We start from the raw sequence: 26256 nt of genomic DNA, 5'->3' as shown, positions 1-26256 counted from the left end.
CAGGGCACGCCTCTTGGAAGCCACGAGGTGGATAAAGAGCCAGGACTGGCTCAGTCGGAAAGCTTGTAATGCAAAAAGAACCGGGACATCCCTTGACGCGTCAGAGTTCTCAAGTATTGAATAAATCAGAAATATGGACAGGGATAAGAGACTGCTGATTCAGAACCACAGTACAATTTGGATCTATCTCAGCTGATGGGAGGACAAGAGCTATCTTTACCTTTTAACTTTCTAAATTTTCTAAATTTTTTACTGTAAGTTATATTCGTTTCCAAAACCAGGAAAAGAGTATTACCGTGTGTGTGCCGGAGCCTCAGCAGGCTTGTGTTCGCCATCCCCACCTGTTAGCAACCTGTACCTCAGTCCCTTGGCCTTGCCGAATCCCCATTTCCCGCTCTGCAGAGCTGCAGAGAGAGTGGGTGAGACTGGGAGAGTGCTCTAGAAGTTGTACGGCACCTTTCACATGACAGGTATCTGCTGAGAGAGGTTTGAATTTAGTGGACGACCAACCCCAAACTGGCAATGGATGGTAACCACAAGGGGTCTGGAGGTGCAGCCGCTGCCTTTTCATGTTGACCCCCACAGACAAAGCCGGACCCTCCCCCCACCTCACCCCTCGATGCCCTAGGCAGGGACAGCCCACCAGCGGGGGAGCAGAGCCTCACCCAGTTTGGAGCTTTTTGTGTATCCCTTTGCTGTAGTCATCCACCTGAGAGCAGCTAACTATTTCTTAGGGCTTCTGTAGAACCTCTAGACTCCCGAAGAGTCACAATTCAGAATGGCAGCTCGGCTGTCAGAGCGGGCTATGGCCAAGGCCATCTTAGTGGCTCTGCAGTGGCCATGAGCATTCAGTCCTTCCTGGGGGAGCACTGTCCGTCGTTGTCTCTGCAGGCAGGCGTGGGGGTGGTCCGGCGCAGCCCTGCCCGTGGCAGGTGAGGAAAGCAAGGCTTGCAGTTAGGTGACTTGTACGTGCCTCTGGAGGCAGTGACAGTCGGGGCCTGCAGTCCAGGTTCCCAGGACAGTAGCCCTGCCTTCACGTCCCCACTGCCCGACTGCCAGGGGTTAATCTGGTTATTCTTAACGTGGCATTTGGGGCTGGGATACTTCTCTCCAGAAAGGCCCCTTTTGTGGGACACAGAAATTAAATGGCTGGAATGCGTATTTCTGCTTGTCTCCTAGGCCCACCCTGTATGTTGGGAAATACTCTACCAGCCTGTATGCCTCCCCCTCCATGGTTCACGAGGGGGTCGCCGTTGTGGTAAGTCTCCTCTGGGCGGCTCACAGGTGCAGCCTCCTCCCAAGCACTCCTCTTCCATTTTGGCAAAGAATGACTCAATTATATTTGAACATCCTGTGGGTAAAGAATGCAAACACTGGTCTTAGATCCTCAGAAACAGTTTCTGCCCATACCACATTCTACTTCTTGAGGGAAGATGCATGACAAGAGCAGCTTCCTAAGGCAAGGGAGCTTGGTCGTTCCACTTTGCTTTCCTGTTCAAGTCTAAACTGCCCAGGCTGCTGTTCATGCCCTCCTCCATCTCCATCCGGGCCCTCAGGGCCCTTCTGCCGCACTCTGGGGGCTCTGTGGGAGTTGTACAGCCCATCTTCTCCCCAGTTCCAGAAGGTTCCTGTTTGCCTTTCTCCACCTTTGTTCAGGCCGTGCCTCACGCATCAAATGCCCTCCCTTCCTTTTTCCTGCTCAAATCCTTTCCATCCTTTGGTGACTTCTCGAGGCCTCCTCAGACCTTACCAGCCTCTTCCAAGTGCGGAGCCAGCACCGGGCTCCTGGCCGGAGCTTCTTCCACCCCTCACTTGCCGCTGCTTCTCACAGTAGCCTCTGGGAACTCCACATGCATTCTTCCCAGGTCCCAGACAGAAGAACTTAGATGTCCCTGATAAAGGTGTCAGCGCAACAGTGTCACGTGTTGAGGGAGGAGCTGCTGCCATCTGAGGGCCTTTGTGTCTTGCTCTGACCGTCCTGGAGCAGCCCCACGCTAGAAATCCCTCCCCTTGGGTGCGCGTCTACAAGAGCTGCCCCAGACCTCGCTCCTGTGCTTTATTCACAGCCCCGAGGCAGCACTCTTCCTTTGCTGGAAGGCCCCCAGACCGACGGGGTCACCATTGGGGACAAAGGGGAGTGTGTGATCACGCCCAGCACAGACCTCAAGTTTGACCCTGGGCTCAAAGGGAAGAACAAGCTCAACTACCTGAGGAACTACTGGCTTCTAATTGGTAAGAGCGGGTTTTGCATCCGTTCCGGCCGCTGCGTGCTGCCCCCTGATGGGCAAAGGCGGCCTTGCTAGTGACCGTGGCCAACTTGGCACTGGGCTCAGTTCAGGTCCGAGATAGTTTTTCAGACCTGGAGCCGTTTTTACCCCCAAGGAAAAGAAACAGGGTAACTGTGTTACCAAGTCAATTCTCAAAAGCCATTTAATGTTCCAAAACCCAAGTACTGACTTGCGCAGTTCTCTGGCACACTGACCGTCTGTTACGTGCCAGGCACTGGTACTAAGCACTTGAGAACCCACCTCCTCATTTCTGCCAGTAGACACCCTTATTATTCCACTTAGGGGAAACCAGGGCGATTCCTATGGAAGAGTTCCCTGGGGGTGGGGCTGGGGCAGGGGCTGGGGGGAGGGGAGGGTTGGAGACCCAGGAGGGTTGGAAGCCGTGAATAGATCGAGGCTGGACTTGGGTCAAGGAGCCATGGCAGAAGTCCCTGATGTGTGTATGTGGGGGGGGGCGTCCCCCCTTTTCCTTTCGCTTCTGTTGTTGCTGTCCTTGCTAATGGCCCTCAGGGGGAATTGGGGGGTCCCGTCAGCCACAGAGATAAGTTGAGATGACACTCGAAGGCAGTGAGTGTGACAAATGAAGGCAGGGTCACGTGAGAGGAGCTATGTCTCTGGCAAGTGTCCCATGTAATTAGAGCGGGGCAGAGTTTTCTCGAGTTTGATTTGCCTTTGTGTGCCCCGTCTCCCCCAGTTCCGCTGCCTCCCGGCCCCAGAGGTGGTGAGAGGCAGGGATGCGGCCTCGTGAGGGGGGCCAGGAGGCAAGTGGGGGCTGGCTGCTGAGTGGAAGGGGGCAGAGAGAGGGCAGCGCTGGAGGCACCGCGAGGGGAGGGGATGCGGAGCAGCTCAGAAGAGTGTGGGCCCAGGAGGCCTCAGGATCGGCCCCGAGGCAGCACCCGGGCTGGTGGGGGGGTGGTAACTGGGTGTTGCAGACAGGAGCCTGAGCCTCCTGGAGTCCTGATCAGTCCCTTTATGGTTGTCTGGGTCTTGTTCTTCCTGACTCCCTGTAGCCACTTTTTCTCTGCTTCTTATTTCTACCAAATAATGGGCAAAGGAGACAACAGTAATTCTGCCTTTTTTTTTTTTCTTTTTTGAACAGTAGTTTCAAGAGCTTGCGTGAGTGGGCCATGTGAGGGGGAAAATAGCTGTGAGCGGAGGCCATTAAAATTATAAGGTCACATAGTTTTCTGTACCAGTTAAGGGATACATAAATTGCTCACCAGTGGCTAAGAAGTGAAAAAATTATTGGAAACTAAGGAAATGTGTATGTAAGACTATAAAAACTATGGGGGAAAAGTCTTCATGGCTAGGTCGCAAAATGATACCCTTTTAAAGTGGAAAGGTTGTCCAAGTAAGAAAACGAGAGAAACTCAACAAAGTAAGAAGAAGTAGTTAGGGAATCACCCCACACTTCTGAAGTCCCCTGGAGGGACTCCAGAGCTAGTCATTTTTTAGTCAATTTTAAATAAGGAACTACTTGACAATCTTTGCAGAGACTCGGGGCCACAGGTAAAATGACATGCCCTTTTATGTCCAACTGTGTCCTTTGATTTGGTTTTTGGGGAAGACATTAAGGATATCCCCACTTCCACGTTGGTCTTGAAAATAAAATGAGTCCACTTAGCTTGAGCCGTGTGGTCTCTGGGTTTTCCCAGAGCAGTGGCGCTAACCTGGGGTGCTCTTGGCTTCCCCTGGGAGCTTTGTCAGACAAGCATGTATGACCCCTGGAGATCCTGATTCAGTAGATCCAGACATGATGATGATGATAAATAAATCACGAAGTCCAGGTACTGTTTGTACAAAAATGTGTTGGGATCTCCTGATGATGCTTGTGGAACAGTTGGTTCAGCGTGTGTAGCATGATAGCACCAAAGGCCCAGCTGTGGGAGATGCCTGTCTATGAGCAGAAGTACAGCAGGAAGCGAGGATCCGGGCCAATCCTGTCTGTAGTGGTCTGTGGCTAGGTCACTAGCAGGGAGGCAGGACTTGAAACACCGGGAGCAGGCCCTGGGGGTGCGGGTGGGGCAGGCAGGGCTCTGTAGCACAGGTTGACACATGGGAGAGCAACCCGTTTTCTCCTGGGCGGGGGAGAGGGGAGGGTTTCTTGTTAGTGAGCTTCAGAGGTACCCAGAGAAACTCACATTCAGATCCCCGGGCCCCATCAGCAAGGCCGATTCCAGGGTCTGAAGCAGGTAGACCCCACATGAGGACATCATGCTTCCCAACAAAGCATGTCTCACAGTTCTCACAGACAAGGGGAAACTGGTGATGGTTCAAAACAAGATGAGGGTTCCCTTAAAAAACGATCTTGTAGAGGGGCACCTGGGTGGTTCAGTCAGTTAAGCGTTTGCCTTCAGCTCAGGTCATGAACCCAGGGTCCTAGGGTCAAGCCCCATGTCAGGTTCCCTGCTCAGTGGGGAGTCTGCTTCTTCCTCTGTTCTCTCTCTCTCTCTCAAATAAATAAATAAAATCTTTAAAAAAAAAAAAAAGAACGATTTTATAGAGAACTGACCTGAAGATAAAGATTTTTTTCCAGATCAAGAAATGTACATAGTGTGGACTAGTTCTTGTTTATTTTTGTCTTGGAAATATAGACCATAGAATCTCTGATAGGTTTGGGACAGCAGTAGAAAGATCATAGGGTGAGATCCGAATCACAGGGAGAGAACAAAAAGGAAAGTGCGTCCTGGGGCCAACAGCCCAATGAGAGAGAGTTAACTGGCTCTTCTGGGCAGTATAGGAGTCATTTAATGTTAGAGCTAAATAGATTTTCAAGCCATTATCAAATCCCAGTTGCCTATTTTATTCAACTTTGTCTCTCTTACAGTAATATGCACACAGTAGATGCTCAATAAATGTGTAACATATACTAGGTAGTCTTCAAATAGCGTAGAGAACAGTGAGTGAGCGCTGAGAGAACCATGACCCCCTGCTCCGGTAGCAAATGCATCCTGTTTCTTTCTTGTGAATAATTCACCACTTCCCAGGATGGAAGCTCCCATTTAGATAACAGGAATAGAACTCCACCTGAGCAATTTAAATACCAAGGTGGGAATGTGATAGCCTTAGTATAGTGATATTTATAAGGTAGGCCTTCAAGGGAGAACTGCTTGAATTTTTAATGAAGCTTCAAGATGCTTCAGCAGCCCACAAGGTAAATTAGGAATTACCCACAGAAGTCTTGCTCTGAACATATCCCAAAGATCCTGAATCATCTCTCCTGACAAGGACACTTCTTTGCCCCTCATTGTGAGATCCAGAACACTGTATATCTGCCACTGGGTAATAAAATTTCTGTCTTGATGAGATTTTTCTGGTAACTGCCTCTCCTTTTCTCTTGCTTTACAAATGTGGGTGTTTGCACTCTGGGCCCTGACTCAGTGGGGAGCGACTGTTGCCTAAGCTTAGCATGGAGGGCTCCCACTGTGGGGAACTGGTCTCATGGAAATTTGTTTCCTCTCATAGGACACCATGAAACCCCCCTGTCTGCGTCTACCAAGATGCTGGAGAGATTCCCCAACAACCTGCCCAAACATCGGGAAAACGTGATTCCTGCCGATTCAGAGAAGAAGAGCTTTGAGGAAGTGAGTGGGGATGTGAACAGTTAGTTTCTGGCTCCTCGTGTCAGGTGTTGGGGGAAGGCATTTGTCCTTGCCTTTGGAGCTTGCAGTGGACTCAGGAAGGGAGAGGAATGCTGGGGAACCCATAGCAAACATCACCCAGTGAGGGCCTGGTGGGTAGGAAGACAGAGTGCTTAGTGAGGGCCGTGGGAAAGGCAGAGGGACAGGGGAGGGAGTTGGCCTGGTGGGACAGAGGTAGAGGGCACTGGAGGACAGAGAACAGCAGAGTTGAAGGCCTAGAGGTAGGACGAACCCTACGTGTGCAGCTCTGGGGCCAAGACCAGAGCTGAGGCCACCAGGTGGGGGGCATTGGGAAGTGGGACCACGTGCTGCAGAGGAACCATGTTACTGAGCTTTGCTTGCGCCTGGCAGTGGAGCCAACGGTTGATGAGAAGAGGAGGCAGGAGACTGAAGCTTCATGAAGCCACGAGTGGCCCTTTGGAAGCGGCCGGCTTGGCTGCTTGGTCTGGTAGAGGCTTGGTCTGGCAGGGACCCAGCGTGCCCACAGAATGGAGATTTGGGCAGCAGGGAGGCCCACCCAGGTGGTAGCTGCCGTGAGCCTCTGACCTGGGCTGCCCTCCTGCAGCTCTGGAGAGACAGAGTGCCAGGCAGGGTCTCAGCTGGACGCAGATGGCCACCCAGATTAGGATGGTCAGAGGGGAGTTAAGAAAGGGATTATTCGCACAGGTGTGGATAGCCCTAGGGGTTCTTTTAGCATCCTTTAGCCTGAAGTTGGGAGGTGGCAGTGGAAAGCATGGAGATTCAGTTGACATACTCAGCAACCCCAAAGAATTGGACCTCCTTTCCCTCCCCCTGCCCCATCTGCTGGTGTCCCAATCAGGAACCAGAGGGCAGGGAGACTCTGCTGTGCCCATAGGTGGCCGCCTTCTGTGGCACAGAGCAGTTGGAGAAGGTGGGAGGGTGGTTCTGCAGGGGGGGGGGGGGATTCCAGCATGGCCAGTGGGGTGGGGAGGGGGTCCAGAGAAGCCATTTAGACTTGGCAACTCCTGCAACCCTGCAACAGGGGACTCGAGCCTGAGAGGGGCCTGGACTATGGGCAAGGTCTGAGAAAGACGAGGGGGGCTGGCTGATATGGGGACCGAGATCACTGCAAGTTCACTGTAGGGCTCAGATTTTATCCAGAGAGAAAGGGAAGGAAAATTATGTAGCTGTTTAAGACTCTAGAGCGAAACATCTCGAGTTGCCTGTCGTCTTTGGAGGTAGCCAGTTAGAGAAGCACACTGAGTCCTAAGACAGGTATTTTGGAAAACTTTGGTGCCATAAGGTCTTGATCTGATGTTGATCTTATTAAAGTCACTCGTATCTACCACTAAACACATAGAAAATAAAAGTATAGAGAAGAAAATAAGACAGACCCTTAATCTAATGCCCAGAGATAGCCACAGTTAAGATTTTAATAATCATCCAAACTTGAACAGAGCTTTTAAAAACTCCACTATAATACTCTGAGGTGCATTTATATGGCAACAAGACAACCTTTTTAACAAACACTTGACCGAATATAACCAAGTGTTCCTGGTCACATGCTCAGCAGACATTCCTCAGCTGTCTGCTCCCCACCAGCTGTGCCGCCCCCACCCCATACACCATGGGAGTGAGGCAGCCAGAGGGGAGAGAAGCACAGGCAGCAGTCTGGGGGCGGGGGGCAGGGGGGAGGTGTGTGCAGGGCGGGTGATACCAAGGTCTGCGCTTGCCAGGAGGCTGTGTGTTCGCCTCACTGGGCAAACGGTGACGGCACTCCTGGGACACTGGATGTTTGAGAACACATCGATGCATTTTTCGAAACTGTTCTTGGAGTCCTAGAGACTCCCGGAAGCTGAGATGGGAGGTCCGCTTTTATCTGGTTTAATTTTAGGCTTCCAAGCAAAATTGTCTTTAACAAAAGCTTCTGATGCTTTTCAGAAACTTTGAAAAATAGTGGGATATGTGAGAAAAATGATTTTGCTTTTGGAGTTGCCCTGAAAGTTTACAAGCAACAGAAGCAAGCTGCTTTATTGTTCTTCAGCCACATGTGTGCACACGCAGGGTTTTCCTTTTTAATGTGAAATGGTTTTATTAAAGTGACTATCAACCTTTTCACCAGACTTTGTCACCGATGACATCAGAGTTTTCCCAAATATCAAATCTATCCTCAAAGGAGGATGTCTTTGCCTTTAGCGAGGCTTTTCAAAAGAATATAGGATCTGAAGGCCCTTCCAAAAGTACTGCTCTTAGAACTGTTTTTGAGTACTGATAACCTCACGGCAATAAAGCCTGGCCTCTCAAGATAGTCACTTTGATAAAGGCAGTGATTATTTGGCCATGTGATCTCTGGTGAGCTTAAAAAAAAAAAAAAAAACCCAGCACATTCTACAGTATGATCCTTCCCAGTAGTCATGGCTACTCTTGACCATTTGGCTCATTTATATCTGGCCAGAAATTGTTCAGTGACTACATCACTCTGTCCCATACAAGGTTATCAACCTGGTTGACCAGACTTCAGAAAACGCGCCTACCACCGTTTCACAGGATGTGGAAGAGAAATACGAGCATGCCCCTGCCAAGCCCGAGGCCCCCGTGGACTCCATGCTCAAGGACATTGCCACCATCATCCTGAGCACCTTCCTGCTCATCGGCTGGGTGGCCTTCATCATCACCTACCCCTTGGTAAAGCTGTGCCCCTTCACTTTGCCCTCCCGGGTGTTTCTGAACTTCCGTACTGGTCATCTGGTGTCCGTGAGCTCCATGCACAGCGACGCACATGGCAGACAAGCAGATACGTTTCCTTTCACATATCAAAGTTAGTATTTGCTTATCTTCAGAAACATTGTAGTTAAAAAGACACTAGTTTCTCAGGAAAGGACAGTTGTTTTTTTTTAACCTATGTCTTAGAGTTAACTGATTGTAAAAGCTGATTTGTAAACCTTGCTTTTGCAGGTCATTTCGAATAGTCAACTGTATTTTCCTTTTTAAGAATAGGCATGATAGATGAAAATCCACTTACCAGCTAGAGTGAAAAAGGCGGCATTCCTTCCACTTTCTATTGGAAATGAGTCAGCTAAGATTACATAGTTGAATAGGTTGTCAGTTGGATAAAACATTCTAGAATATTCCTTCATCAGGTTGCTCAGAGCACTGAAGTGTCATCACCTTAGAATACTAGTGTCCGGGAAGCTCATGTCCCCTACAGGAATGGGAGTGACTAACTCTTCCATTTGTGCAAATGGGTTCACTTGCATTGTTTTATATTTTACCTCACACAGTTCTATGAAGTCATTATTGCTGTGCCCTACCCACAAATGAAGAAGCTAAGCTCTGGGGAAGTTAAATAACTTTCCCAAGGTTACTCAGCTGGTAGGGGGCATTTCCAGGATTTGAACCCAAGTTCAGAGAAAGAGAGTGTGGGGGTGTACATGAGAGCCAGAAAACTCCCAGGGCGGATTGGCTACACAGCCGTCCCTTCAGTGACCTTCCCACACACAGGCAGTGATAATCACGGATCACTGCTACTTCAAATTATGACAACGAATTTTCCAGAATAGATGAGAGGAGTAGGGGAGGTGGGGAAGGCAGCATGGTGAAATGGGGGGATTGGGACTTGGCCAGGCCACGTGTTTCAGCCACATCCAGGCTGTGAGGCTGTGAGCCCCAGCTGCTTCCTCTGCCTGTCTGGATTGGTGACCATCTGTGTGCCAACCTCTATGGAGTACACAACCGTGGTAGACAGCAAGCCCAGGTCTTCCTGTATCCACCATGCTCTGTTTGGTTCCTTGTTTGTAACAACTCCCAGACTTTCATAGAAGTCCCAGAATTTTAGAATTAAATGGACCCCCCCCCACCCTTCATCTGGCTTAGCCTCCACCTACAGCAGAGTCCTCCCTCTTGCCCCTGCCGGGCCCCTCCAGCAGGGGAACTGGGCTTTCCTGGGAAATACTAACTGGCAAGAACCCATCCTGCCTCCTGTGCCTTTTCACTGGTCTCGGCCCGCCCTGTGGGGTTCCGTAAAGGGTACCTGCTTCTTCTGCCACAGGGAGCCCTCTCTGCTGGCCTGCCTGTGTCCCTGGGGGAGCAGACTGCACTTGTCTGGACGTGTCTCTCTCTTCCCAGAGCATGCATCAGCAGCAGCAGCTCCAGCACCAGCAGTTCCAGAAGGAACTAGAGAAAATCCAGCTCCTGCAACAGCAGCTGCCCTTCCATCCACCTGGAGACATGGCTCAGGATGCTGAGCTCTTGGACTCGTCCGGCCTATACTCCGAGAGCTCGGGTACCAGCAGCCCCAGCACGTCCCCCAGAGCCTCCAACCACTCGCTGCACTCCACTGGCTCGGCCTCCAAGGCTGGCACCAGCCCCTTCCTGGAGCAGGACGATGAGGGTAAAGCAAGTTGCTGTCTTCTCTTTCCTTTGAACACAGTCTGAGAACCATAAAGTACCAGGTCCTCCCGGGGAGTCTGCATGGGATTATGGAGTGCCATTTCTAAGGGTTCACGGTGTTCTCGCCTCATTCCCTGTCACTCTGGCGGCCCCGGGCTTCCATGCCATCCCAGGACCTTTCCCCCTCAGGGGCCCTTTGGGGGACCACCTTGCCCTCCCTCCATCTTGCTCCATGAGGGCTGGCAGTTGCTGCTGGCCAGAGGTCCACTGGGTGTCTGGCTTGAGAGCGTTCCTGATGCCAGCCAGGGGCCCCGTGTGACAGTGCCATTGTTGACCCACATTCCTCTGGGGGGTTGGCTCAGACCGGCCGTCTGGGCAATATTCTGAGGGGATGGATGCAGAGCTCGTGCAAGAGACCTGAGCCCCAGTCTCAAGCTGGAGGCCGCTCCTGGCCTCTTCATTTGCACATCCACTGCTGCTCCCTGAAGGGTTCAGGTGCTAATCATAGGTGCATCTGTGGCGAACCCGTCTCCTGAGAGTAATGCAGAGGCAGGAATGGAGGGCAGGAGGCAGGGGAGGCCGAGGTCCTGGGCGTCAGTCGGGGAGTGGACCCCGCGGGTTCTTGCCTACCGCGGGCTGGGAACATACAGCCTGAGAGGTCCCGTCTCTGAATCTGAGCTCAGGAAGCTCGCACCATTCTGGCCTCAAGGTGTTTTAGATTGTGTTTGTTTAAAACCACTTCTTCCTGTTTTTGTCCCAGATGAGGAAACCAGCATGGTGATAGTTGGGAAGATTTCATTCTGTCCCAAGGACGTGCTGGGTCACGGAGCTGAGGGTACGATTGTGTACCGGTGAGTGGCCCCGGGAGCTCTGTGACTTCACCGCCTGTCCCAGTACCTGTCAGCTTGCGGGTGGCAGGCCAGGCTCCAGGGGTGCAGTGGGGTCACAGCGGTGGTGTGGTGCCAAGACTCAGGAGTTCACCTCCGGGGAGGAAGCGATGGTTGGTCAGGGCTGTGAGGCTCACAAGGCGGCTGCTGGCTCACGGGACAAGGAGCACGGTGGGTCCGTGGGTCTCTCGTCTCCACAGTCTGGCTTGCCCCCCCAACCCAGCCCCTGATCCTTGTCCTCAGGGGCATGTTTGACAACCGTGACGTGGCTGTCAAGAGGATCCTCCCTGAGTGTTTCAGTTTCGCGGACCGCGAAGTCCAGCTACTTCGAGAATCGGATGAGCACCCCAACGTGATCCGTTACTTCTGCACAGAGAGGGACCGGCAGTTCCAGTACATTGCCATCGAGTTGTGTGCGGCCACCCTGCAGGAGGTGGGGGCCCTGGGGGCGGCCTTGCCAGGGCCACTGCAGCCTTCCTCCTCCCGGCGGCAGTGGCTCGAGGGACTGCAATTTCTTTTTCTTTTATTTCTCTATATTTACTTTATTGAGGTTATAACGTAGCCTACTCATTTCAGTGACCAGTTTGGTGCGTTTGACAGGGGCACACGCCCATTTAACCACAAACAATCCAAACAGAGGGCGTTTTCAGCACCTCAGCTTCAGTTGGGTGGGGCAATCTTTGGGTGCAGTTGGTGTCTGTCTCCCTGTGCCTCCAGGAAACCCTGCAGTTGTTCTCACCACTGGTCAGGGCTGGTGTGGGCTTGGAGGATGCTGGTTGAGGAGTCAGGTCTTTGAGATCCTCCAGTGATCTCCTTTTGCTCCGTCACCAGGCTGACTGTGAACCTCTCTTGGTGTTAGCTGGCTGCACGTGCAGGTTTACCTCTATGAGGCCATGAACTTGAATTCCTTGCTCTCTTACCTTTATCACTGTATACTAGTCCGCCAGAACTTCTGGTTTTTTAAGTGAGCCTATAGCTTCAGGAGAAAGTCTGTTGGCACATGTGGATTTGGGCAGAGAATGTTGTCAGTAAAACTTCCCATTTCTTTCTTAAAATAGGAGCAAAGAAAATGAGCTGACCTAATCCCAAATGTTAAAGCAAAAAGCTGCAGGCAGGACTTTTCTAAATAAAATTGAATCACTTGAAAGAAAGAAAGAGCATGCTGTGCAGAGGGGCCCCTCTCTGCAGAGGGGCTTTGTACATGACCTGGCCATGGTGTCTCTTGCAGTACGTGGAGCAGAAGGACTTTGCCCACCTCGGCCTGGAGCCCATCACCTTGCTGCAGCAGACCACCTCAGGCCTGGCCCATCTCCACTCCCTCAACATTGGTGAGAAGCTTCCCTTTCCCAGGCCGCACCCCAGCTGAGGGGGTAGGTTGGGGAGGGTGGCCAACTGCTGGCGTGGTGCATCCCTCTGCTGAGAATCTATGCTTCATCGCTGGCATGCACGTGGGGTTTTTAGGTGGCCTTTTGACAATAAGAATTTGAGGAGGAACCTTTCATAGTCGCAGACCAGAACCCTTAGAGGTGGCAGCAGGCCTGCTGGGAGTCAGAGAAAGTGCCCTCCCTGACACTACTCATGGTAAATATGGGACTGATCTGGAGCGTTCTATTAGTTCATAGAGACCTGAAGCCCCACAACATTCTCCTCTCCATGCCCAACGCGCATGGCAGGACCAAGGCCATGATCTCGGACTTCGGCCTCTGCAAGAAGCTGGCGGTAGGCCGGCACAGTTTCAGCCGCCGCTCAGGAGTGCCGGGCACGGAAGGCTGGATCGCTCCAGAGATGTTGAGCGAAGACTGCAAGGACAACCCGGTGAGCACTGGACACAACTCTCAGCCTCTTGCCTCTTCAGGAGTGACAGCCTCTGAATTTAAGACTTGGGGGCTGTGGCACATGAAGAATGACATTTCTTTGTCAAAGAGCTTCTGTGTGAACAGCATGCTGCTGGCACTTTCCATATGGTCTGCCATTCAGACGAATGAAAGGGACATATATGGGCAATTACTCTCCCCCCCCCCAACTTTTCCAGTCACTTCCAGCCCCAGCCCATCAGCTCTAGAGCCCACGTTCCCCGCTGTGAACGCCAACATGCCCTCAGCCCTTGCCGGGGGCCGGCGCAGCTTTGGGCACTGCCAACATGCTAGACGAGTCTCCCGGGACCCCTTCAAGGTGGGAGAAGCGGCAGCAACACTCCGGTCCTCACTGCTGCTGAGGCTGAGGATGAGAATTCTCCAGAAGGCCTCTCACACCCTGCCTCTCTTTTCAGACCTACACAGTGGACATCTTCTCTGCAGGCTGTGTCTTTTACTATGTGATCTCGGAAGGCAGCCACCCTTTTGGCAAGTCCCTGCAGCGGCAGGCCAACATCCTCCTGGGTGCCTACAGCCTCGACTGCTTGCACCCCGAGAAGCACGGTGAGCGGGCCGCAGGGCGGGAGGGGTCGGGAGCCACCCCAGCTGCCCAGGTGGACCCTTGGCCTGGAAGGGTGCCGGCTCTGTGCCCCCCGAGGCCCTTCTTTCCAACTGCTTGCCCTGTGGGCCTCCGTGAATTGATGACTCATTCCAAAGCTGGTAGAAGGTTGGGTAGGTTGTCTTTGGAGCACCTCCTCCTAAAGCCTGGCAGCTCTGAGGTTCCTTCAGGTCACCCAATGACCTGTGTGATCTGGGCAAGGCCCCCTTTGGGGACCTCTATTTTCCTGCTTGTGACTTGTGAGGGGTTAAGTAACCTGAGGTCCCTTCCTGCACCGACATTCAGGAAAACAGTCCATGCTCTGTAAACTCTTGTGTGCAGGCCAGTGGTCAGTGGGTGTGGTCTGGGCTGGGGACAGACAGGCTGGGTCTTGCTGTCCGGGTGCAGGGGCAACAAGTCTTTCTTCCTGACTTCAGGGTTTCCTGTGTTATAATTGACCCATGACACCCAGTGCCACCTTTTTCAAAAATTAAAACTGGGGCACCTGGGTGGTTCAGTCGGTTAACCGTCTGACTCTTGATTTCGGCTCAGGTCATGATCTCAGGATCATGAGATCGAGCCCCACATCAGGCTCTGCACTCAGCATGGAGTCTGCTTGGGACTCTCTCTCCATCTCCCTCTGACCCTCCCCTGCGCGCATGTGTGTGCACTCTCTCAGTCAAAATCTTTAAAAAAAAATTAAAACTAACTTACTGTTTTGCTCATGGATTAATTTTCCTTATTCCCTGTAGAAACAAAAGGTTAGCATAAAGACCCACAACTCCTTTACACCGTGATGAATTCCTGCTATTAATACCTTTGTGTATCTTATTCCAGTCTTCTAATTAGACAGGGGTGCGTCCTTTTGTAAAACATGGAGGTAAATCGGACATGCCATCGAACCCCTCTCCCTGTTGATCGGTGCTCCACAGGTGCTCCACAGGGCATCATCATTTTAAGAGCACAGCCCAGGGCCTGGAGGCAGCATTACCAGAGCCTCCACTAGTGGGTATCTCCAATTACTTGTTTTCCCAGACCCGACCCCCGCATCAGCTGACGTTTGTTCTTAATTCCATTATTGCAGTGAGCTCCGGTCGGTAGAATCTTGAGTCAAAAGGCACACGTGCTGTTAAGGTTCAGGTATTTCACGGCGACTGTGGGCCAGTGATAATGAGTTCCTTGCTTGTTTTCCTCCTTTGTAGAAGATGTCATTGCCCGGGAATTAATAGAGAAGATGATCGCAATGGATCCTCAGAAACGCCCGTCCGCGAAGCACGTGCTGAAACATCCGTTCTTCTGGAGCCTGGAAAAGCAGCTGCAGTTCTTTCAGGTCAGTCTCTTGGGTTTTTGGTTTTGGGGTATTTTTTTAATCAAAAGCCTTCATTTAACTTCTCCCAGATTTTAAAAAACAGAGCAAAAGACAATGAAACAAATGACTCCTAATCCCATAACCAAGAGATAACCATGGTTGGCGTTTTAACATATTTTCTTCATATAGCTAAAAGTGTGATTAGGGTCAAACTGTATATACAATTTTGTATCCTTTTCTTTTCTCAGTACCTAATATTTTGATACAGTATTTCATTACAGTATTAATAGCATTAGTAGTATTTGCAGTAGTAAATGTAGTTTTTTTTGTTTTGTTTTTTAAAAGATTTTATTTATTTATTTGAGAGAGAGAGAATGAGAGATAGAAAGCACTAGAGGGAAGAGGGTCAGAGGGAGAAGCAGACTCCCTGCTGAGCAGGAAGGCCGATGTGGGACTCGATCCCGGGACTCCAGGATCATGACCTGAGCCGAAGGCAGTCGCTTAACCAACTGAGCCACCCAGGCGCCCCTGTAAATGTAGTGTTTTAACATACTCTTTTTCCATGTTAAAGTTCTAAATTTTTAATGACTCTGGTACTTCATCCTATGGATGTGCCATAAATTAAAAACCTTAGGTTATGGGAACTTTCAAATATACACAAAAGTAGAGGGAATACTATCATGAACTCCCCTTTATCCATTCTCCCGCTCCAGCAATTAATAACTGAACCTCTACTCCCTCCTCGAATCTCCACCTCAGATTACTGTGAAGCAAATCTTAGGCATTATATAATTTCATTCGAGTCTCCTAAATCTAAACATTTACTTACATTGGATTCTTTCTATCCTCTTTTACCTAATCTTTGTCCAGATCTCTTTTTGCTTACGTTGGATTCTGAGACGTGAAATTAATAGGATCAGTAGACATGAGCTCTGTCGGTGGTTTGGCTGTTTCAAGGCTTTGTGGTATTGCCCGCCCAGTGGCTTTTGTAGAAAGGGAACGTGTTTCTCAGAGTCTTCCCCGGTGTCAGTTCAGCATAGCTCGTCAGAACACATCGTACCCAGCACACCAGCTCTGGAAAGCAAGCACACGGGCTCAGTGCTTTTCTTCCCGGGGCTGGGTCAGAGTGAAGCTTGGGTTTAGGAGTGACCATCGCCCTGTCCTGGAATCTGACTAGAGACTTAGCCCCCAGTGTTGAAGCTCCTTGAGGGCAGCAGTGGTTGGCTTCCGGTTCATTGCTGTGTCTGCACTGCCTGGCATGTAGCAGGTGCTTACTAAGTGTTTGGATGGATTGGGAAAGCTAGGGTTTCGTGCCATTTTCCAGGGACATTAGGATTGTTCACTGTGTTCCACGGGTCATAACATTACAGTTCTGAGGTCAGGTGTCCTCAAGGGACTTCTGGAAAGTAGCCAGGTTCCTTTGATGATGACAAGATGTAGAACAAGAATAAAGCTCACACAAAGGGACCTCCAGCCTACCGTGGGTTAAGATTTAAACTCTTCATTTTTCCAAGCCTTCTCTCATGTGAACACACATGTCTCGAGTTGTCTCAACTAGCCACCCCGGCTCTGCAGCAGAAGTGTGTGTCTACAGGGCGTCCAGGGCTTTCCTCTAGCCACTGTAAATTTGAGAGTCAGCCAGTCTGGCTTCATCTTCATCAAAGAAAGAAAAGACTATGGCCAGTGAGTCTGTGCTGCATCAAAACATGTGGGGCTCCTCGCTCCGTTTCCTCAGCTGCCGGACCTCGAGCTCGGCTTGGGCTGTGGCCCTCAGACACAGGGCAGGGTGTGAGGCTAGGGCAGGGCCTCCGGAGCCCACACGCTTGTCAGCAACTTTCTTCCTCTCAAAGAGGCCTTCATCCGTCTTTTCTAACTCTTTGTATGAGGAGTGCGGACCGGCTGTGGATCTGAGCATGTCCTGTTTCCCTGCATTGACAGAAAAGCCCAAGATGCAAATCAAAATTGAGCTGCTGTTGTTGTTCATTGATGAACGTTGATTGCACTACGGCTCCGTGTGAGATGCGGTGTGTGTGCACAGGGGTGAGACGTGGGTGCGGCATTAGGGTTCGTGGAGAGGTGTGACACCTCCCCCTGTCACGGGGTGGTCTGTGTGGGTCTCTCCCCAGTGAGCCACAGACGGGGCTACTCGTGGGGGAGAGGGTGACTGATTGGGAGGGACCGAGGCACAACACTTCCTGTCAGTCCTGAGGCCCGAGGCTCATGTGGCAGTGACCAATCTGTGACTTGTGTGTGTGTGTCGCTCCTCCAGCTTCCGGTCCTCCACACCCTGACCATCATCTGCTGCCCTTGTCACCCTCACAGGACGTGAGTGACCGAATAGAAAAGGAGTCCCTGGACGGCCCGATAGTGAAGCAGCTGGAGCGAGGCGGGAGAGCTGTGGTGAAGATGGATTGGAGGGAGAACATTACCGTCCCCCTGCAAACAGGTGACCACGCCGACGCCCCAGCCATGCATGTTGGCGGAAACGTTTCAAGAGTAGTAGCCATTTCTAAGAAGCTCTGCTGGTAGTTCCAGGCAGTCTGGGCTCCAGATCCTCCTCTCAGGGTTGAGGCTTTTGTGGGTGTGTCCTCTGGGGTTTGTTACACTGATGTGGGTTTCATTTTCGTCTCTTTGAATGACAGGTTAGTGACGGGTGCCGTGCTCTTAATGGTTATTTGTACTTGTGGGTGCAACCCAGAGGTGGCATTCATAGCGCTGCCCTCGGTCAGGCTGACTCTGGGGGACACACTCCTTTAACCCCGAGCGTGGCATAGTTCTGTTGTGTTTCAGTCTGATCGCTCGTCCCCAGGAGCCCTGGGAATTTTTTTTCTTTAGAAATGGGTTTGTTACATTGCATTCCTTGTTTTTTCCCTAGATCTGCGGAAATTCAGAACCTATAAAGGTGGCTCCGTTCGAGACCTCCTCCGAGCCATGAGAAACAAGGTAAGGGGCGTGAACCCCCGGTGGTCCCGGTGACAGGGGTTACAGCCATCTTTCTCCTTTCTGTTCTCTGTGGGTCCTTCCATTCGTACTAGAATTCTGACCTCGCAGGGCCAACTTGTTCCCTTAGACGGGTTTTCTCTTCCGGATGTTGAGGTGAGGAGTTTCGCTCTGGGAAGCGGGCTGTCTGGTGTCATCTGTGGTCTCTGCTGACTTGTGTGTGCCCTGTTCCTGTCTGAGACAGCACGGCATAAACTCCCTTGATGGGGACCTTTCCACATGGATCTGGCCAGTGGGCCACTCTGGTAGGGCAGCTCCTTCCTGCCTCCCCAGCCCTGGGCCTGACTCAGCTCTGAGGCGCCCTCCTGAATGAGGGGAAGCAGGGAATGTAGGCGGATGGACCGTTGAGTATCTGAGTCTTTTCTCTTTGACAGAGAACCAACTGACGTTCTATCTTCCTTGACTAGCGAGAGAATCTTTTACCCATGCTTCCTGGGCTTTCCAGCTGCTAACCCCTGTGTCTGTGTGTCCGCCTGTTTGCAGAAGCACCACTACCGGGAGCTCCCCGCGGAGGTACGGGAGACGCTGGGTTCCCTCCCTGATGACTTCGTGCGCTACTTCACGTCCCGCTTCCCCTACCTCCTCTCCCACACCTACCGGGCCATGGAGCCGTGCAGCCACGAGCGGCTCTTCCAGCCCTACTACTTCCACGAGCCCCCAGAGCCCCGGCCTCCAGTGACTCCAGACACCCTTTGAGCCAGGGTGGTCCTCCGTTCTGGTGGCCCCAGCTGTGACTGTGGGCCTGGTCTCTACAAGCCCGAGCCTGACGCCTCCCAGCTTGGCAAGGAGACCAGGCTCCCCAAACCAAGTGCCTTGAGCTGTCCACAGTGCAGCCAGCAGGGGATGATGCCGACCCCAGGAAGCAGGAACCATGACCCGTTCTGACCTGTAGGGAGCTGGGAAGATGTTGACCACGAAAGTTCAGCAGTCGGGGGTCCTCTGCCAAGGAGGGCCCATTCCAGAGGCAGCAACAGAAGCATCCTCCGCCTTCTCCTGGATGCACTTGCTTCAGACCTACACTTTTTTTTTCAACTTCCTGTTTGATGTCAGCCTGTGGGCCTGTAAGGAAGAGAGAGGAGGGAATCCCATGTTTTGCCTGTGTCCGGGACCAGGAGCATCTCTCTCCCTGGCCAGCGAGCCTAAGAAGCACTAAGCGCAGCTTCTGCTTGAAGTGGGGCTCCAGAGGTGAGGGGTGTTACGGAGGAGGAAGTCGTTCACAGCGTGTCGTTCCTGGGGACCGGAGATGCCTCACTCATCACGAACGCGCCCAGAGTTTCCCAGTTCACTCTGACCAGTGTTCCTTGGGGGCAGCAAGAGTCTTGAGTGTGAGGCGCAGCGTTGGGACAGATGAGCACCACACACTGGAACATGAGGCCGTGTCTGCAGACCTCTTAGAAACGAAGAGGACGCTCTGTCCTGAGTCCACGGTAGCCCAGCACATCGGTGACCTTTGGTGGATTTGGGGGATGTTTAGGAGCATTTGGGGGCAAGAGGTGATAAGTTCCCCATCAAGAAGAACAGCACCCAGGCAGGAACAGGCCTTTGGGACCAGAAGGGAGCAGGCCAAATGGGACACTCACGGCCACCCTGGGGGAGTCCTCGGCCAGCAGGTGGGCAATGAGGCTCCTCCATCCCTGGAGCCAGCAGGACGGCCCAGGGGGTCGGGAGAAGAGGCCAGGGTCACCCCGGGCTCCATGGGCAGACTTTAATGTTTCTCTTGGCAGATTTTAATAACTTTATATTTTGATCATACTGTAGAATGCTATGTTAGCATAAGTAAGCTGAACTTGAAGCTTCCTTGTGAAGAAGATAAATGCAAGATACATAATTCAGTTTTTATTTTGTGGGTACCAAAAGTCTCCACCCCCTCCAGAGAGAGCGTTCACGTTCAGAACATGCTCTGCTGCGGGAGTAAAACAGTATAGCAGGGTTATATACATCCATTAAACAACTTCAAAGTAATATTCCCTAAATTATGTCAATATCTTTTTTTGCTAAAATTAGTGTAGTTTTTAACTTTAGTTTCGGTCAGAAATTCCTGTCTTTTCCTCTACCGAGAGCCTTAGCAGTTAAATGTGAGCAGGCTACAGTGTGGAGGTGTTCCCCGTGTCCTTTGTCCAGCCAGGGGAGTGGGTCCCCGTGCTTCATTCAGGGCTGGGGAGCTTGAAGACTCCACTCGGGAGTGAGGATGTTCCTGACGGACCGAGAACTCACTGTTTCTTCTGTGAAATGCTTCCTGATGGTAGATTGGACTGAGGGCCACTCCTCAAAAGCTCTCCTTCTGTCTTCGTAGAATTCAGTTCCCTTCCTTTCATAATGCCCGGAGTCACTTTTTTCCTTAAATTCACATTATCCTCCATCTGCGTTATCCTCCACCCTCACCGGTTACCTCATCTAGACCTGGGAACCCCAGTGTTCTGGACTGGCATTGTGGTGAGTCTTCTGCCATACCGCCCGTTTTTCAGGAACCCGGCCAGATGCCTGCCCTCTTCCTGCTCTGCTGCATCCATGCCATTGTCCCTGTGGCCCTGTGGTCACTTTGCGGCCAGGCCTGAGTGGCGATGCCCCCCCCCCCCACCAGGCAATCAGGTGGAGAAGGTGCGACAAGTGACAGGCAGGCTGTCGGCTCTCTGTGCTGCTTCTGTCTTGTGGCCGAACGGTGTCGTTGGGGGAGTAGCCAGTCACTTCTGGCTGCCCAGGGTTTGTGTCGTCTCGCTGTTCGGGCCCAGCTTGTCTCCAGGACAACTGTTTTTCACATGCCTTTTCTGCTTCTCTTCATTTCTAGCCACCCACCTTCTCAAATTCATGTATTCGATGTGTTGGATTCTGGGTACTTGTGGGGTGAGCCAGGCTGGATCCGAGGGGCTGGGGACGCAGAGGTGAACAAGATAGGCAAAACCTCTGCTTTTGTGAGAGCGTAGAGGGAGAGAGACGACAAACAGTAAAGATCAGGGCTCCAGGAGAAGCTGTCCTCCATCAGCCTTCTCTCCGTCACTTTTAGGAACCTGGTCACTCCTCAGCCCCTCAGGTGGCTTGAAGAGGTCTCATGTGGACCCCGGTCGTGCAAACTGCTCGGGCATCCTCCGCCACATCTCTCTCTCGTCTCTAGAATCCTGGTTTCCTGTTGTGCTCTGCACAATGAGAAGGTGTCTGTCCTTTGCTAGAACAGGGCTCTGCAGCCTTGTGCATCCTGTCACAGCGGAGCTATTTGATCTTTAGCACGATTCCTGGAAGGCTGTTTTAACTTTTTAGAAGTACACTATCTTCATTGTCATGACAGAATTTAGTCATATATGTTGGGAATCCCAGGGACACTCTCATTAAATCCTGTGTTGAATCTGTCTTTGGCACGCCTGCCGGAATTTCTCCGATTGCTTCTTGAGTCTTTTAACTGCAGTTTATCGAGAGCTCCCACGTCACTAGGCATCAGAGCACTTGCACTTTGGGGGATCATTGGTGTCCGTGGTAAGTCTCTGAAACCCTGGGTGCAGAGGGGCTCTCCCTCAACCCTCCCGCTCCGTGCAGTAGCCGTCCTAGGCTCTTCCCAGTGAGACCTCACTCTGACCCATTACACGGATTAGAAGATCCACAGGTTAGTGGGCCCCGCAAAGTATTTTCTTTCTACCAACTCTAGAAGAAAAGGCCTTGCTCAGAATCAACTTTGGGCAAGGTTTTGTGTGAATGTGATTTGTTGACCATTGCACTTCTTTCACACCACGGTGAAAGATGCAGTGGCTGCTGATCGGCCTCTCGCAGATGTGGGGGGCCTCTGGGTTGTAGGCCTTTCTGTTCTTGGCCGCTGTCTCTTCAGAAGTTGGGCTCCGGCTGGGTTTGGGTTTCCTGAGTGCTTTCGCTCTCCCGCTCTGTGTATTGGGTCCTCAGCCTGGAGGTCCTCGCAGAAGGTAGGCTGGTTCGCCTTCTGCTGCCTTCTGTGCCGCGAGCCCTGGAAGAGCCAGCACAGCACACCTGGACAGAGCCTCTCTACATCCTCTGCTCTTGTAGCGTCTGAACTCCTTCTTCTTCATATATCCCAGTGTCTCTTCCTTGCTGATTCCTTCACCGTCCTGGAGTTGTCCTTGCAGCTGAGTGTGGCCCGGCATTGGCCTTTCCTGGAAGAAAGTCACTGGGTGTCCCATACAGATGAGCCAAAATGCCACCTTCCCAGGTTGGACTATGATCTTTTAAACCAAAGTGTCTCCTCATCCTGTACTTTGTTTTCTTGATGAAACAGTGATTTCCCCCACGAGTAACCCTGGTTCCAGTTTTTTGTATCTGCGCGTAAATCCTTTCTGTATTCATTGGGAAACCACAAAGAGCGCATCTGCAATGAGCCTCCCCCTGGGGCAGCCTTAACCTCCACTTCCGGCCAAAGTCCCCACCCCACTCGCCTCACCCTGTGCTCTGTATGTGTTTGGCGGGTACAGTGTTCCTTTTCAGTATCCCAAAAGCTGTGACGGGGGCATCCCCACTTACCTAGAGAGCATTACCAGTCAACCATGCGGCATTCTCAAATGCAAACCTTACGTAGTGTTCTTTTTGCCAGGACCTATTTATTTAACCTATTTATATTTATTTAATTTTTACTCTGACGTATATCCGGCTATAATTGCACTTGCTTTTAAAGCATATCCGATTTGTTTTGGACAACACACCCCTGACCATTTTAAAACTGGAAAAAGAAAAGTTATACTGTGTCCTTCCATGGGATGGACGCCTCACAGTAGTTTTATCATTAAAGGGTGAGAAATTTGGTCAGTGTAAAAATTTTATTTTTTGAGTGATTTTTTAAAAAAAATTCTGTGCCATTGTGTCTTCTCTGTGGACAGTTGTTTAATGGGTATGTGTTAATTGTGTGATAGAATCCTCTCTGTGAACCTACAATCCTCTTTTTAGCTTTATATTTTATAAACTGCCAGATTGTACAATTTTTATGTGTATTTTTAAAGCTTGATGTGAGGGTAATTATCTAAGTTAAACAGCCTATTTTTGTACCTCCTGTACAGTTTTATAATTCTGCTGATTGATAAAGGCGTCTTACGCAGCGCCAACCACAAATAAAGGTAGTTTTAGACCTGGAAGTCGGCTTCATCTTCTTAAAAACTTGACCCCTACTCTCAGGCCTGGGGTCATTCCTGGCTGTTTTCCTGGCTGTAGGGATGGTGAGGGTGAGCAGCTGACTTGGGGGGTAAGAGGGGTGCAGTTGCCCACCAGTGTCCGAGGCACATTCCAGGGGGCTGGAACGTCCTCCTTGGTGACTACAGGGAAAGGTTCTTTGAAACCCTGCAGGGAGTCCGCAAAAGTATTGGTTTGGGCTGAATTCCAGGAAGCTGGCCAGGTTGGGACCAAAATGCCCCATGGTGAGAATGAGACTCCAGCAGAGTTTGGGGGTGGGGGGTGTAGAGTGAGGAGGAACCGGGACCAAGAAGCCCATGAAGGGGTTAAAACCACTTCAGTAACTCGGCCGGTGCCGTACCGGGAAAGCAGTGACCTGAGTGTGTCAGGGGCACATACTCCATCTACCCACATGCCAAGGAATGAGCCAGCGGACAGTCTGGAATTTAGAATCCTGCCAGTGCGCTTCTTCCTTTCCATCTGGTGAAAAAGCAGAGGAGATTCCTCTCTCTTGGATCACAGGAAGGGACAGCTCACAAAGCCCCAGGACTGGCTCCTTCTGCTCTGCCCGCCAACGTCCCATCCCTCTGGCTCGGCAAGGCCCCAGGAGCGTGCCTGACAACCATGGACACAGGCTCTGAAGCTCTGGATCACGGACACACCCAAACCCAAGGGAGCTGCAGGATGCTGTTGATGCCCACTCACTGCCTCCTGCCACTCAATGGAGCAGCAGAAATAGCTCTTGGAGTCCCCAGAGGGCTGCGAGGCCGGAGCAGGGGCCACATTTGGAATTGGCCCAGGCCAGGGAGGGGGGCCTCTGGTAGCACCCTTAGCTGCCTCTGAGAACAGAGACAGGCGCGGGTCCTCAAGAGGGAGGCCAGCACGTGGTCGAGACACTGGCATGGCCAGGGCGACAGTTCTGGGCCACTGAGGCAGGGTTTGCTGTTTGGCATGCTGAATCGGTGTTGGGCTGCAAAGAGGGTGCTTTTTTCTGAGTGTTGGATACATTTCATTAGGTAAATGTGTATATTTACACAACAGCGTTTCATCAGCAAAGGCACCGACTTGTACTCTTTCTATTATTTGTCCCATCTGTCATTTGTGCTGGGTGCATGCCTGAGCTACAAGAGCTCATGAAAAGAGCCAACTGACAGCCCCACCTGTCTGCCCTTCCCACTGGGCCAGGCACGGTGCCTGACCTTATTCCTCTCCCCCTGCAGACCAGCATTTCCCTTCAGATCAAAAACATACAACATCTCATTTTAGCGAGACACTGACTGGACCCTTCGCCAAGGCCAAAGATCGGGAGATGATCTCGCATCTGGGCCACTTAGCTGGGGGCAGAGGAAGCAGGGCTGGTAAGGATGTGGCAGCCCCTGGGAAACCATAATAAAAGATGGCGGGGGGTAGAGGGAGCAGTTTCCAGAAACAGGAGGGGCTGGGCTGGCGGACAGTAGCTGAGTGAACTTGGCCTCTGAGAGGGTTGGCAGGTGAGCCCAGTAGGTGTTCTTCCCTGCCCTCCCCAACCTTTGCCTCCCCCGGTTCAGCCAGGCCTGCTCAGCAACTTGGATGAAGCCACAGACGTGTGCTCATTGGGTTTGCCTGCCGGCAACACAAACCTGGAAAGGGTTACTAATCACGAATGTGATTCATGACCCAGTCAAAATTCCAGAAGGTTATCAAGAAGCTGGAATGCGGAGCCCAAACCCAAAGGATGATCGGAAGCCCTTTGACATTACAATGGGGTTGGGGGCGGAGGGCAGGGCCGTGAGGGGCTTGGGAACTGCCACAGACACTTGAAAGCAGAGCTGTTGGGGCCTCAGCCATCTGTCATGTGACGAGGGGCTGGCTTTGCCCCTTGTGCCGGAGGGTTTCAGCTAGCCTAGTGGGGAGCAGGGTCCAGGCGGGAGCCTGAGCTGCCCAACAGTGCCAGAGGAGGCTGGGCAAGGGAGGGAGAGCTGGGTCTCTGGAGGAATCCAGCAGAGGGGACAGGTCCCATCCTACATCCCCAGCAGATCAGGAAGAAATTCTTCCTTGGGTCAGAGGTTGCACTCAGGGCCCTTCCAAATAAGCATCTGTGGCTGAGGCCTGCTCCTCACCTCAGTGAGTTCCTGGAAAAGGCTGCCTGGCTGGGTGTGAATCACAGGAAGCTGGGAGGGGGAGGGCCACCTCGAAGGAGCTATTGATGATTGGAGGGGGCTGGGCTGGTGTTCTCTGAGATTCTGCCGGGGGTGTCCGCTGTTCCAGACACAGGTGCTCTAAGTGGTTATATAAGCCGAAGTTGACTCATTTGGGACAAGTGTTCACCTCAGAATGCCAGTTCCAAGGAATACTGCACTTAGGAAAAAGCACTTGATGACCAAATAAACTTGGGAAATGATGGATTAAAGACAGATTTCCTATTGACGGCAACACCATTCAGAGGCTTTTCATATACCAGTAGGAAGGGCGCCTGGCTGGCTCAGTCGGTGGAGTGTGTGACTCTTAATCTCAGGGTCATGAGTTCAAGCCCCACATTGGGTGTGGAGCCTACTTAAAAAAAAAAAAACAAAAACCACCATATACTAATAGGATATCTTGAATTATTGCCTTTAATTCTTCTTCTTTTTTTTAAAGGATGTTTGGAGTGGCAGAGATAATGTTTTCATCAAATCTTATTTTCCTCTTTCTGGATTCCTAGGTAGACAGCATTCCCAGCCTTGCCGGAAGTTAGGTTGAGGCACGTGACTAACTCTGGCCAACAGGCGGGAGGGGAGGTAATCGGTACCTCCAGCTCTCTCTTCCTCTGACGTGGGGACCGGCCATCGTGGAGGCCACAGATGGAGATGACACAAAATGGAAGCCACCTGAATCATGCAGGCACCACACAGAAGGCAGGCTGCCCTGAAAAGTCACCTGATTCAGAACAGACTTCTCATCAGTAAAATAAAGAAACAAACCAACCCTTGTGTTAAGCCACTGAGGCGTCTGGGTTAAACACTGCAGCCCAGCTGAGCCCATCTTGACTAACCGTTTAGGTAGAAAATATCCCAGAAAAAGACTGCTACACGTGCCCTGGAAGGTGAAGGACAGTGCTGGGTCACTGGTGACTTTAACTGGCTAGAAAGTTTGTGCTGTCAACAATCTGAGGGGGCAAAGGAGATGGATTCTCTGCCTGCTGCTCTGTCTTTTGTCCACCCACCTCCCCTCATCACTGAATGCCCCACTTGGCTTCTATG

At 51.6% G+C, this 26256-nt stretch overlaps 1 protein-coding gene across 8 annotated transcripts in view; it reads left to right on the top strand.

The window, feature by feature from the left end:
• Positions 1-25971, top strand: part of ERN1 (endoplasmic reticulum to nucleus signaling 1) — an 81695-nt gene extending 55724 nt beyond the window's left edge. The window contains exons 9-23 of one of the 8 annotated variants that reach the window (XM_027624825.1): positions 1180-1258; positions 2067-2232; positions 5754-5872; positions 8384-8575; positions 10016-10280; positions 11040-11130; positions 11410-11599; positions 12395-12494; positions 12782-12981; positions 13436-13583; positions 14820-14947; positions 17249-17372; positions 17802-17869; positions 18410-18439; positions 25723-25971. In XM_027624825.1, coding sequence (XP_027480626.1) covers positions 1180-1258; positions 2067-2232; positions 5754-5872; positions 8384-8575; positions 10016-10280; positions 11040-11130; positions 11410-11599; positions 12395-12494; positions 12782-12981; positions 13436-13583; positions 14820-14947; positions 17249-17372; positions 17802-17869; positions 18410-18439; positions 25723-25827 — 2005 coding nt within the window. In that variant the 3' untranslated portion in view covers positions 25828-25971. Of the gene's footprint in view, positions 1-1179; positions 1259-2066; positions 2233-5753; positions 5873-8383; positions 8576-10015; positions 10281-11039; positions 11131-11409; positions 11600-12394; positions 12495-12781; positions 12982-13435; positions 13584-14819; positions 14948-16864; positions 16951-17195; positions 17373-17801; positions 17870-18409; positions 23034-24258; positions 24331-25718 lie in introns of those variants that run through there. The other 7 variants (XM_027624827.1, XM_027624826.1, XM_027624823.2 and 4 more) reach the window with 7 other exon arrangements.
• Positions 25972-26256: the final 285 nt, after the last annotated feature.

This window comes from Zalophus californianus, chromosome 16, assembly GCF_009762305.2.
Source record: "Zalophus californianus isolate mZalCal1 chromosome 16, mZalCal1.pri.v2, whole genome shotgun sequence".
NCBI classification, from domain to species: Eukaryota; Metazoa; Chordata; class Mammalia; order Carnivora; family Otariidae; genus Zalophus; species Zalophus californianus.
The sequence above is the reverse complement of the archived record's forward strand: the minus strand, read 5'-3'. Positions and strand labels throughout refer to the sequence as shown.